Genomic DNA, 14567 nt, shown 5'->3' on the forward strand with positions numbered 1-14567 from the left:
CCAGTCTGGGTGACAGAGTGAGACTCCAACTCAAAAAATAAAAAATAAAAAAATAAAAAAAATAAAGCCGGGAGCGGTGGCTCAAGCCTGTAATCTCAGCACTTTGGGAGGCTGAGGCGAGAGGACTGCCTGAGTCCAGTGGTTCAAGACCAGCCTTGGCAACTTAGTGAGACCTCATCTCTACAAAAAATTAAAAAAAAAAATTAGTTGGGTGTAGTGGTGCACACCTGTAGTTCCAGCTACTTGGAAGGCTGAGGCAGAAAAATTGTCTGAGCCCAGCAGGTCGAGGCTGTGGTGGCCATGAGTGTGCCACTGCAATCCAGCCTGGGAGACAGAGACTCTGATTCAAAAAAACAGAAAAGAAAGAAAGAATGAATGAATGAATAAATAAAGTAAAAATAAGATAAAAATATGAAAATGCATAAAGTTAAATATTAAAATTGTATTTTACATGTTTTGATTAAGAAAGCTTGTTTGGAGCAAAACTCAAATTCTACTTCCCAATTTGCTGTTATACCTTAACGATAACTAGAAAATTTCATTGAATATTCAAAGATGATAACTAACTTAATAGCCACGCTGTTCAATTGTCTCACAGGTCAAGTGTGGGTGCCCCAAAGTACATTCTTGCAGCCAAGCACTACACAGCAGGCTGATGGCCAGTATATATAGCCACACTCTTTAGCTGGAAATCAGGAAACTCTCCCTACAGAAATAAGGTCCTGTGTCAAAGAGGCTCAATCAAATACTTTCAATATTATTTTTAAACAAGGTTCATGAAGACAAGCACTGTCACAACAGATTTCTTTCCTCTTTCAATAATTTACTCCATTATGCTTCTAGTGGTTAAGCTCAGATGTTGATCACAGAGATGTACTAGCAAACTACTTGTAGTTTGTTACTCTTCTTTTAGCAGTTTCTCCTTGGAGTTACCAGGGCACATTTCCTCCTAATTATTCACACACCAAATCTGACTTTCCTCTCTTAATCTTCTATTCTTTGCTCTCCAGCTCCTCTTCTTTCTTTTTCCTCCTACTCCCTCCCTTGTTTTCATTTAACAAGTAGGCTGGGCGTGGTGGCTCACACCTGCAATTCCAGTACTTTGGGAGGCTGAGGTGAAAGAATTGCCTGAGTCCAGGGATTTGAGACCAGCCCGGGCAACTTGGTGAGACCTTGCCTCTACAATAAATCAAAAAATTAGCCGGGCATGATGGCACACGCCTGTGGTTCCAGCTACTTGGAAGGCTGAGGTGGAAGGATCACCTTAGCCCAGCAGGTTGAGGCTGCAGTGGCCATGAGCATGCCATTGCACTCCAGCCTGGGTGACAGAGAGAGACTCCCACTCAAAAAATGAAATAAGTTTTACATGAAACAGACGTCCACTGACTACAAATAACTTAGAATCACCAACTATCAGAACCAAAAGGTATGTATCATGTAGTCCAGTTTTTGGCAAACTTTCTCTGTAAAGGGACCGGAGAGTAAATACTTTAGGCTTTATGGGCCATTCGGTCTGTGTCTAAACTATTCACCTCTGCTATCATAAGAAGTGTGAAAACCACCATAGACAGGGCATAATCTGTAAACAAATATGTGTGGCTGTGTTCCAATAAAACTTTATTTATAAAAGCAGGAAGTAGGCTGGATTTGGCCTGTGGACCACAGTTTTCTAATCTCAATCTATTTTATCCTCCTTTGAATATCTCTACATCAATGTTTCTCAAACTGTGCCCTTTAAGATATTTAATGAGTCTACTAAAAAACAAAAAGGATGCTCCATTGTCAAACAGATTTGGGAAATGCTGTATATACACATTACAGTCCACTCTTGGAAATTCATAATACTAATGAATACAAAGGGAAAGGTGCTCAAAGGGGCCAGTTCTTATCCTTCCTCCTTCAGGTTGCCCAATCCTCTGCTCTTGTCCTACATATCAAGGGCTATCAGTGTGGTCTACTAGAATCGGCTCCATGTACTTCTTGCAACACAACACAATCCTCTAGTGGAAGGAGGTGCTTATAAATGCTTAAATTCTATCTATGATGTCTCCGGTAGAAAGTCATCGATGTTATGTCTGATGCCTTTTCTAAATTTTAGCACTGATTGAAAGAGGAGCTTAATATTAAAAAAACTTTGATTACATAAAATTAATATATGGTTATTTTTGAACACTGTAAAACAATCACTACCTAAAGGTAACATTTTCATATGGGAATGTCTCGATGTGTGTATATAATTTTTAAAACCTAAACTCATATTACTTGGTATGGTTTTGAATCTTGCTTTTCTACTTGCCATTATATTCTGAGATTTCCCTGATATCATTAAAGAGTGTTCAGAGGTATGGTTTTTAGTGGTCAAATAACTGTTCCATCATAAGGCTGTACTATAATAATTCTAACTACTTCCTCTATTTTAGAACACTTAAGTTATTTCCTATTCTTCCTCTCTTTTATCCCTATCTCTTTTCCTTTCAGTAATGCTTCTTTTATTAATGCTCATATTGTCTTTGTCCATATCTCTGATTCTTTCCTCAGAAAAAATTCCTAAAAGAACAAATAATGGGTTCAGTCAATAATTTTAAAGATGAATTTGTCTTTAAATGGTTTTAGTAAATGATGTAACAACTTACACTTTCAGTAAGAGTAAAGGAAAGATACAATCCAATCACACCCTAGTCAGCCATTAAAAAGTAATGTTCACTTAAAAATATAAAATCTTAATTACCAGGCAAAAATGGCACCTTATTCATCAAATTTTATGTTTTTGCTTGTGAGGTAGAACCTGTGTCATATGTTTAGAAATACAGCTGTCTCTTGACATACATGGGGGATTGGTTCCAGGACCCCACATATACCCAAATCCATGCATAATCAAGTCCCACGGTCAGCCTGGCAGCATCCATATATGAAAAGCCTTCTCTCTGTATACTCAGGTTTTGCATCCTGCAAATACTGTATTTTTCATATACCCGTGGCTGAAAAAAGTCTGCCTGAGTGGACCTGCTCAGTTCAAACTTGTATTTTCAACCGTCAACTGCAGTCTAGCTTTAACATTATTCTCATATGTGTTGTATGCTTATGTTAGTTATTGGAAGAGGAAAGAAATTTGTTGATGGTGCTTATCTTCACAAACTTTGTTTAAAAATAACATTGATCAGAGACTGATCATCTCTGACATAGTTCTACCTCTGTAGGGGAAGTTTTCTGATTCTCACCTGAAGTATGTGGTTATACATACTGGCCATTAGCCTGCTGGTTAGTGCTTGGATGCAATAGGTGCTTTGGAGCACTCACAATTGGTCTGTAAAATTACTGGACAGCATGACTATTATCAAGTTAATTATCATCTTTGAACAGTAAAAATTTCCTAATTATAGCTAAAAATATTAAAAATATTTGTGTAACATCACCAGAAAACAAAATTTCGACCAAGTTGTAAAGAATTTGCATTTTGTTTCAAACATGCTTTTTTCTTTTTTTCGAGTTGGAGCCTCACTCTGTCCCCCAGACTGGAGTGCAGTGGCTGCTTCTGGTCACCGCAGCCTCGACCTGCTGGGGTCCGGCGATCCTTCTGCCTCAGCCTTCCAAGTAGCTGTACAGGTGCGCGCTACCACGCCCGGTTCATTTTTTGATTTATTGTAGAGATGAGGTCTTGCCAAGTTGCCCAGGCGGGTCTTGAACCCGTGGCTCAGGCAATCCACTCACCTCAGCCTCCCAAAGCGCAGGATTACAGGCAGAGCCACTAAGCCCGGCCAAATATGCTTTCTTAATCAAAGTATCTGAAATGCAACTTTTTTTTCTGTTGTTGTTGAGTTGGAATCTCACTCTGTCCTCCACACTGGAGTGCAATGGCCGCTCCCGGCCACCGCAGCCTCGACCTGCTGGGTTCCGGCGATCCTTCCTCCTCAGCCTTCCAAGTAGCTGGAACTACAGGCGCGCGCTACCACACCTGGCTAATTTTTTTTTTATTTATTGTAGAAATGAGGTCTTGCCAAGTTGCCCAGGTGGGTCTCGAACCTGCGGGCTCAGGCAATCCACTCACCTCAGCCTCCCAAAGGCACGGGATTACAGGCTGAGCCACTAAGCCTGGCTATGAAATCCAACTTTTATTTATTTTTATTTTTGAGTTGGAGTCTCACTCTGTCGCCCAGACTGGAGTACAGTGGCTGCTTCCGGCCACTGCAGCCTCGCCTGCTGGGCGCAGGCAATCCTTCCGCCTCAGCCTTCCAAGTAGCTGGAACTACAGGTGTGCGCTACCACGCCCGGCTAATTTTTTGATTTATTGTAGAGATGAGGGCTTGCCAAATTGCCCAGGTGGGTCTCGAACCCGTGGGCTCAGGCAATCCACTCACCTCAGCCTCCCAAAGGCATGGGATTACAGGCTGAGCCATCGAGCCCTGCGAAATCCAACTTTTAATATTTAACTTCATTTGTATGTATTTTCAGTAACAGCAACTCTTGATTTTAGGAGATTCTGTGTCTTTAAAAATACTTAACTGAACAAAAACAGTATTGTTGTATAGTATAAAAATCTTAGAATAGCTTATTTTTAGTTCTAACCTACATCATACTATACATACTATTGTGTCATACACTTTAATTTTATGTTATCAACTATTTTTGTAGAGGTCAGCAAACTAGGGCCTGACACCTGCTTTTGTAAATAAAGTTTCACTGGAACAGTCTAGGTCATTTGACCTCTATGGCTGCTTTCAAGCTATAATGGTAGAGTTATATAGTTGTGACAGAGACCGTTTGACCCATAAAGCTTAAAATATTTACTACCTCGTCAGTTACAGAAAAAGTTTGTAGGCCTCCATTTAGACAGTTAGTTATCTCTTAAAACAATTAGCAAAACTTAGACGATTTTATATTTACTTAAAAAACACACACACTTTATCCTGCTTTGTTTCTTTGTGAAAATCCTCTAAAGTTCTGTCAGGTAGCATACTACTCTTGCCTGAAGAAACTCCTTTAACATTTTTTGCAACACAAGTCTGTCAGCATAAACATTCTCAGCTTTTGTTCTGAAAAAGTCTTTATTTCACTTTCATTTTTTAAAACTTTTGCTGGGTATACAATGTGGGTTTATTTTTTTCTTTAAGGATTTTAAAAATATTGATCCACTGTCTTCTAGTTCAAATTAGTTCTGGAAAAAAGTCTGATGTAATTCTTATCTTTGTTCCTCTGTATGGACTGTGTGTGTGCGTGTATACACATATATACTTTTTTAAAAAAAATTTCTGGCTCCCTTCAAGATTTTTTTTCATGTTTGGTTTCCAGTAGTTTGCCTATGATGTGTATAGGTGTGTCTTATTTTATTATTGTTATTACTTTGGCATTTAGCCTACTTGGAGGTTTGTCTGTATGTCTTTTTGAAACTGTGGTTTGATCTTACTCATTTTTTAAAATTCTTGGCCATTATCCAGATATTTGTTTTGCCCTGTTTTTATTCTCTTTTCCTTGTGAGACTCCCATTTACATGTTAAACCTTTGGATACCATCTCATCATAGATGCTCTGTTCAGTGAATAATGTTCCATTATATGAATGTACTGTAGTTTGTTTATCCATTCATGTATTGAAGGACATCTTGGTTGCTTTCAAGTTTTGTCAATAATAAATAAAACTGCTTTAAACATTTGTGTGGAAGTTTTGTGTGAACATAAATCTTCAGCTTATTTGGGTAAATATCAGGGAGCACAATTGCTGGATCTTATGATAAAAGTATGTTAATGTAAGAAAATGCCAAACTATCTTTCAAAGTGGCTGTTCTACTTTACATTCCCACCAACAGTGAATGAATTCCTGTAACTCCACATCCTCAACAGAATTTGATGTTGTCAGTGTTTTGGATTTTAGTCATTCTAATAAGTATGTAGTAGTATTTCACTTTTTTAGACTGTATTTTTTAGAGTTTTAGGTTCACAGCAAAATTAAGCAGAAGGTACAGAAATTTTCCATACGTTCTCTGTCCTATAGATGCAGTCTCGCCCCTTATTGACATCCCATTATAACTAATGAACCTACCTACATTGAGCCGTCATTACCCCCAAAAGTCATAGTATATATTAGTGTTCACTCTTGATGTTCTATATTCTATGGGCTTGGACAAATTTATAAGGAAATGTATCCTTCATTATAATATCATACAGAGTGGTTTCACTGTCATAAAAATCTGTGCTCTGCCTATACATCCTTGCTCTCAACCCTGGAACCACTAATCTTTTTACTATTCCCACGGCTTTGCCTTTCCCAGAATGTCATACAGTCGGAATCATATGTGAGACTTCTATTTACTTATGTTACACCCTCTGATATTGTCCCATCTTAGATACTAGGTGAATTCTTTCACCTACGATGTTCCATGGTATGGATGTACCACAATTTGCTTCCATTCACATACTGATGGACATCTTGGTCAGCCCTTTCCTTTTAGATTGGCTTATTTCATTTTATAATATGCATGTATTGCTCCTCTAAATCCATCATGGATTGATAGCTCTTTTCTTTCTAGTGATGAATAATATTTTACAGTCTAGACGTGCCACAGTTTGTTCTTTTACCTACTGAAGGACATCTTGGTTGCTTACAAGTTTTGTCAGTTATGAATAAAAATGCTATAAACATTTGTGTGCAGGTTTTTTTGGGTTTTTTTTTTGAGTTGGAGACTCACTCTGTCACCCAGACTGGAGTGTAGTGGCCACTCCCGGTCACCGCAGCCTCGATCTGCTGGGCTCCGGTGATCCTTCCGCCTCAGCCTTCCAAGTAGCTGGAACTACAGGCACGCGCTACCACACCCAACTAATTTTTTGATTTATTGCAGAGATGAGGTCTCACCAAGTTGCCCAGGCAAGTCTCGAACCCACGGGCTCAGGCAATCCACTCACCTCAGCTTCCCAAAGGTGCGGGATTACAGACTGAGCCACCGAGCCTGGCGCATGCAGGTTTTATGTGAACATAACTTTTCAACTCATTCAGGTAAATACCAAGGAGTGCAACTGTTGGATCATATGTTAAGAGCATGTGTTGTTTTTGGTTTTGACTCATCTTGTAGTCTTTAGGACCACATCTATATGTAATATTTAAAAGAAAGATATATAAAGAGTGAAATGTGAATTACATATTTTTTACAAATATCTTGCTATTGCACAGAAGTCACAAAGGCTGAATTTGATTCTGTTGGTCACATTATCTATCAATAATGGGTAGGTTTTTTACTAGCCTATTAATTTTTGATTTAATGCTGAACATGGTGTGTGGAACAGCAGTATTATTTACACCCGAAAACTGGGATGCCTATTTTTCTGTCAAGCCATCAGTATGAAGTTTAGTCAGTCTAGTGAGGAATTGAGCGTGGTATAGATTTTACTGTTGTCATAGTTACTTTGAATATAACATATGTTTCAAATTCCTCTAATGGTAGACTACCACTGTCTTGTACTTAGGAGTCACAGAGTTCTTCTCAATTTTTCTGCTTTCCTTTCAGTTTTCAATCATTCCTACATACCAACACTACAGGGATTTCCATCCATGTTCTTGACTTTCCCAAATAGTAGAAAGTTTTTGTTACTTGGTACCCCACGATTGGGGAAGCTGGGACTCTCTGTTGTCCTGGTCCAGCCTCAGTCTTGGGTACACCCTATGACTCCTCTTCCAATGGCGGCCAAAATCTGCTTTGTATTTGTACTGGTCTTGGGTGGGAGTTTCCTACTCCACCATCCCACCACCACCCAGTAGTAAAAGACCTCTCCTTGGTATTGATGTAGAATTCTGGCACCCCAAATGATGTTCTGTACCTCTTTCAGAAGCAAAGGGTTTTCTCTTCTACCTTCCCCCAGCAGCAATGGGTCTTTGCCAGCACCCTCGGGGCAGGAGGCTTCCTCCCACAAGAAGTACAGGGCTTTGATTTCTCTTCTCCCTCCAGAAAGTTTTCTACCTCTCCCCACTGGTTTGAGGCATAAGGGAGAAGCATCTGTGTAACCAAGAGGGGCTCTGTGCCTATCTGCAACTGCAGATCACCTTTGCCTCTACACCACAGAGATGACATTCTCTAGTTTCCTGCTTTGCACCCTCTGAATTGGGAGCACCCTGTAAAGCCCCAGGGAAGAGTTTGTAAGTAAGTATGAATTCCCTTTGCATCTGGGGCCCCAGATATTCTAAACTAGTCCACATTTGGCTTTTAACCATCAGTTAAAGCTGTAGGAGTTTTCTTCTTACTTGCTTTTATGGTGGCCATCTCTTCCTTCTGTGTTCTGACAAAGGTAAAACAATTCACATGGTCCATTTCTTGGGTGGGGCTTGTCCTTTTTGGAATTTAGGTTACTTAGTTGATTTGCATGCTCAGCTCTCTGCTGGACTCAAGAGACATTACAATTTTGCAGATTATCAAGGTTTTTCTTGTGGTGAGTGAGATGTTCTTGGTACACTCTTTATGTTCTGAGTATAAGTAGAAATCCTATTCCACTTGGATTTGCCTTCCTTTCCTATCCTCATGAAGGCATCACCATTCTTCTAGTCATCCAGATACAGCCCTGGACATATCTCTGACTTCTCTACAACGTTTGATATCCAGTCAGTTAATAAAGTCTGAATCAGATAAAGCACTCAGATCTTTGTAGTAGGATCCTTTTTCTCCATTTCTCTAGTACAAGTACTCATCATCTTACATTGGTCTCTTACAACAATATTCCTTCCACCAGACTGCACTTTGCCCTCCTCTAATTAAGCTTCACTTCACTATCAGACTAAACTACATCACTGCTTTATTTATAATCATGGCCATTGTCAGTATGATCCTATTCTGCCTTTACAGGCCACCTTCCTACAGGAATAGGTACTCTATTTTATTTCCATACGTATCCAAATCTTCTTTTTAATTAACATCTGGAAATTTTGTAATTCAAATCATGTTACAAAGGGGACATCTTCCATGAAAAATTCCCTGATCACGGACAGAATTCCTCTCTTCTGAATTGTATGTTGCTTTATTTGTGCTATAAAAATAATACGAATCTGGACTGGTATTAAAGTTGTATATATCTCTTATTATATTGTAAACTCCAGAAAGGCAGAGATCAGATCTTATAAATTGTTATATTCCTTCTTTTAGCTTTCCTATATAAATACTTATCTTGCAAATTAAAATAAAACAGCAAAATAGAAAAAAAATTATAATAACACGACAATTACTCTCCTTCTTATAATCTATGCATTCTTTTTTTTTTTTTTTTTTTTTTGAGTTGAAGACTCACTCCGTTGCCCAAGCTGGAGTGCAGTGGCACACTCACAGCCACCCCAGCATCAACCTGCTGGGTTCTAGTGATCCTTCCGCCTCAGCCTTCCAAGTAGCCAGAACTACAGGCACGCACTATCATGCTCAGCTACTTTTTTATTTATTGTAGAGACAAGGTCTCACCATGTTTCCCAGGCTGGTCTCGAACCCACGGGTTCAGGCAATCCACTTGCCTCCGTCTCCCAAAGTGCTGGGATTACAGGCTGAGCCACCAAGCCTGGCCAATCTATGCATTCTTAATACACCCCCAATAGGTCACTAAAAAATTTCACCAGCTCATAAAGGGCTGTTCTCAAAAAGAGAGAAGCACACACACTATGACTGTAATTATTATATTACCCAAACATTTTCAAAGGAAAGCCCAATTAGGATTAGTTTAGGAACTTCCTAGCACAGCCAAGCATTTATACTGTTAGAGTTAGATTTATAATGGTAATGCCAAACACAAATATATTGAAGTCCCTTTGCTTAGTTCCACATAATCAAATACACCCCAAGATACCTACGAAGTCTACTTACTGCCACTAGTAAAAAGAAATAGGCCTATCTACCTCACTAATTCTGCCAGTGCCTTATCTGGGAATTGTACTTGGGCATTTTGCCAAGATGGAAAAATGACATGCTTCTATTAAAATCACTTACAATAAACAGGGGAGCATGTAATTATGGACAAACACAGGAAGAAAAAAGCAGTTATAATATTGTATGTCTTTTTATAACAAGGCTCTCAAGTATATTTTAAAAAAACAGCACATAAAAAAAATCCTATACATATGCTATTTTAGTGAAAAGCCAAAGTAGATGTCATCTTTGCCAATTAGATTTCCTGGTCAAACTACAGCCATCAGATAAATTCTTCCTGGAACCGGTACCTGATTGTATTTGAATTGGATAAAAGTTCAGATGTCCAAAGTGGTATCTTTATCATGTATTCTTGAGAAATGCACAAAATGAAAACTGTTTTAGTTGCTAAAACAAATAATGTACCCAATAGCTACCCTTATCAGTTTAACAAAGAACTACTATCCAGTAATTAAACTTTTAGTAATTTAGTATGAGAAAATCATCACATAAAAAAGTTTAATACAGCACTGTTTATAATAACAAAAAACAGAAGACAATTTAAATGTTAGCCAACATGGAATCAGTTATATAAAAGAAAGGACACACATACTATTCAACAATAAACAATGTTGATGCAGATCTATATTTCTGCAAGAAAGTAGAAGGTGATAAAACCATATATAGTACATCTCAGTGGCAAGATGTGGAGTATGTGCCAGTTATCAGTCTATTGCCTCTCAGCTCCAAAGTCAGATTTCATTGCCTGAGCTGTAAAGATGAAGCCGGGCCTTTTATATATTTTAGCCATGCCAGTTGACAAGGCCTTAGACTTTATCAGTATGAGGCACTGAAAATATATTGCAGAAGAAAGGGGTTTCCTTCCTGGATCTAGTGTGCTACCTTGCCCGGATTCACAGTCAGTCACTTTCCCCAACACCCAACACCACTTTTTACTAGTTTTGTGGTAGAATGCCTCTGGTGAGACACCTCCCTAAGAACAGCTTTCCCCAGCACCCTAAACAGTGGATTTTGAGCAAGTTTAGGCAGAAACGCATCACATCAACCTCTCTGCCATCCAGTAAACCATGGTTACACCCTTTCCAGCAGGGTCTGGATCTCAGCTCTAAGAGGAAGTCTCTCCCTAAGCACTCTATCTCAGACCTAAGGGTATGACAGTTGTTCCTGATCTTTGCCATTCTCATTTTTTTTAGAGTTCTCTTTACTTCTTACTAGTCCAACATTTGTTATTCCAATCTTGCTATTGTTTATAATTCTTTCCATTAAACTTTCTCTTCTCAAATTACAGTATGTTTCCCTGATTTGAGATACAGAGTGGATTTTTTCTTCAAACTTTTCAATGTTGTCTGAAATTTTTTTTTTAATAGTGATGGGGTTGCGCTATGTTGCCCAGGCTGGTCTCCAACTCCTGGCCTCAAGTGATCCTCCTGCCTCACCTTCCCAAAGTGCTGGGATTACAGGCGTGACCCATTGCACCCAGGCAAGTCTGAATTTTAAATAATAAACATGGTTTTTTGGTGATAATCATAAAAGGAAAATTATTTTTATTCTGGAAAAACTGAAGATAATTTCAATGCAAAATAAATGCTACTTTAAGAAGTTTTTCTTTATAGGGCAGAAATACATTTGCGAGATTAAAATGAACAAATTCATTTGTGTAACACTCTATAATTGTTCAATTTTTCTTTATACAAGCTTCAACATTATTCAAAACTGTGTTTCTAGGTAATCTTATGTGGTAGAAGTGATATAGGTTGCTTTTCTTTTTTTCTTTGTTATGCCTGATATTGGCCTTTACACACAGGTCACCGATCATGAGGTATCCTGCACTGATAGAGACCAGTCTCTCAAAAACATAGCCTCTTTCATCTTCCTATTTCAGTCCCTCTTACCATGTTCAAGGATTATCAGTTGGGCTCCAGCTTGTGCATTTCCAACATCACTCTCAGCAATGCACTGATAGAACCCTTCATCTGATTTCACCAGACCCAAAACTTGAAGATTATGTTCCTTCTGAGAAAGAAAAATATAAATAAAATGTTATGATTCAACTGATAAACATCAGATCAAAATCTCAAGGATATACTCTTTTTGAGGAGAAAAAAACATGTCAAATTTTATGATTCCACCATTGAACATCGTCTACCCATGTACCTGTTAATTCAATTACATATTGAAGTACTGGCAAGGTACCAATTTAACTGACTAGAATAGAACACACTGTCATTTACAATGAAGAACTTAACACTTATAGAAAGTCATACCCTCACTGATAGCAAACTTACAGCTTTGCTAGGAAAAATATCTGACCAAGAAAATTGGTGAATTTAAGTTGTTGTTTTCCCTAATATTATCTGTAATACCAATAGTTCTAACAGAGTAGTCTACAATAAGTTAAATGAGGCCATACACTCATGAGCTTTCCTTATACTATAAAGTACTATATGAATGTCAACTATTGTTAGTGGTATAATATGATTTTTAAATTTTAAAAAGTTTATAAACACTGATAAAAGAAAAATGCCAATTTAACTATAACAGGTTGCTTTTTAATGTTAAATATGTATGAATTATTTTTTGTAATGGGAGATTATTCATTTCACAAATAGAAAATGTATTCCTAAAAATGAATTACTTATATGACAGATTTGTAATGAGATATTAAGTCTTTAATAACCATAATTACTTCTGATTATTTATGAATGTCATGTTAAGGTATGTCATTAATCTTTATTATTACTAAAACTAGATAATTCTGTTGAATTATGATATTAGATATTAATGATAATATTAGTAGATAATAGCTACTCAGCATTTACTATATATAAAACAAAATGCAATTATGGCTGAGTATTCATTCTTAAAAATTTTAAATATTTTTAATGTATTTACTTTTTAAAAATCTCTTCATATCTGTTGTCACAACAATTGGGCAATACTAGGTCATCATTATTTTCAAGGGTCTGGGCATCAGTATATGATTCTTGGTTAAGTTTTGTATAGTCAGTTGCATTCTTAGTTATCATGTTTTTCAAAAGAATCATCATGCCACATTTGAAGGGATAGGTTTCTACTCCTCAAAGAGAAAGCTGTTATGACAACTGGGAACACCCATACACACATGCGCGCACTAGCGCGCTAATCATTAACCAGAAAATGGTGATGATGTGTTTGAGAGTGCCAGTGTGTTCAAGTAAGAGTACTGACTACTGATGAACTTGCTGTGTGATCTTACATAAGCTGCCAAAAGATTTCCAGGATCAGCTTTCTCGTCAGCCAAAGAAGTGATTACATTCTATGTGAATTTTTCTGTCTTCATTTGCAGTACATAAACTGGTATATATAAGATCAAATGATATCCTGGTGATAGTATTTTAAATCCTCTAAAAGTTTTAGCCATAAACATTCTTCGAAAAATGCTTACTACAATCTTGAAGTAATCGCTTGGGATAACCATGTCCCCATTCTTGACCCACTTCACGGCTGGAGTTGGTTTCCCAGTCACTTCACATTCAAATATGATATCCATAGACTCGTGAGCATAGATATTAGCAGGCTGCTTCAGAAATTCAGGTGGGGCTTTAAAATAAAAGGAAATTAAGATATTAATGAAAATTAAAATGGAGAGCTATTCACATTTCAACCAATTTTTTTTAAATCAAAGAATTCACAGGAATTTTACTTATTATCTAAAGATTTCACATATATTTGCAAAGGCATATAATAAGTATATATTTAAAATGCATTATATAGCTATAGATATATTTTTTTGAAAGGGTCTCTGCTGCCCAGGCTGGAGCGCAGTGGCACAATCACAGTTCACCGTAGGCTCAAACTCCTGGGCTCAAGTAATTCTCCCATCTCAGCCTCCCAAAGTGCTGGGATTACTGGCATGAGCCACTGAGCCCGGCTAGCTACAATATATTTAAATATTGGTTTTTTTGGTACAATTAACAGTTATAAAGATAATTTCTTCATTTCCTTAGCTCCTTGCTGAGAACTAAAATGACTCCACTGAAGAAATTAAAGTTATGGATTTATAAACATATATATATGTATTTTTAAATTTATATATATGTATTTTTTTATTTTTTTAAAGTCAGAGTCTCACCCTGTTGCCCAGACTGGAGTGCAGTGGCACGATCCTGGCTACTGTGTAGCCTCAACCTCCTAGGCTCAGGTGATCCTTCTGTCTCAGCCTCCCAAGTAGCTAGGACTACAAGCATGTACCACCACGCCTGGCTAATTTTTTTGATTTATTGTAGAGATGAACTCTCGCCATGTTCTCCAGCTGGTCTTGAACTCCTGGGCTCAGGCAGTCCTCTCACCTCGGCCTCCCAAAGTGCTAGGATTACTGGCATAAGCAATTGTGCCCATTCAAAAAGTAAATATCAAAGATGATGTAACATTTGGAGATACCAAAAGAGGCACAGGACAAAGGGCCGGTATAAACCAAGTGTTTATTGGGGGATAAACTCTCGGGCGAGGTCCCGTGGTCCGGAAAGATGGGCCAGGGGAGTCACGCCCAAGGAGGGGCAGGCTTGGGCTTTTTTAATTTTAATTTTAATTTTTTTTTGAGTTGGAGTCTCACTCTGTCGCCCAGACTGGAGTGCTGTGGCCGCTCCCGGCCACTGCAGCCTCGACCTGCTGGGCTCCAGCGATCCTTCTGCCTCAGCCTTCCAAGTAGC

At 38.1% G+C, this 14567-nt stretch overlaps 1 protein-coding gene across 1 annotated transcript in view; it reads right to left on the minus strand.

Annotated features, from left to right (window-relative positions):
• Positions 1-14567, minus strand: part of NEO1 (neogenin 1) — a 195882-nt gene that overhangs the window by 88993 nt on the left and 92322 nt on the right. The window contains exons 7-8 of the mRNA XM_021710094.1: positions 13304-13458; positions 11772-11892 (exon numbers count right to left, since the gene is read on the minus strand). Coding sequence (XP_021565769.1) covers positions 11772-11892; positions 13304-13458 — 276 coding nt within the window. The remainder of the gene's footprint in view (positions 1-11771; positions 11893-13303; positions 13459-14567) is intronic.

This window comes from Carlito syrichta, unplaced genomic scaffold (genome assembly GCF_000164805.1).
Source record: "Carlito syrichta isolate Samal-C Ts95f unplaced genomic scaffold, Tarsius_syrichta-2.0.1 Scaffold288079, whole genome shotgun sequence".
In the NCBI taxonomy this organism is placed as follows: Eukaryota; Metazoa; Chordata; class Mammalia; order Primates; family Tarsiidae; genus Carlito; species Carlito syrichta.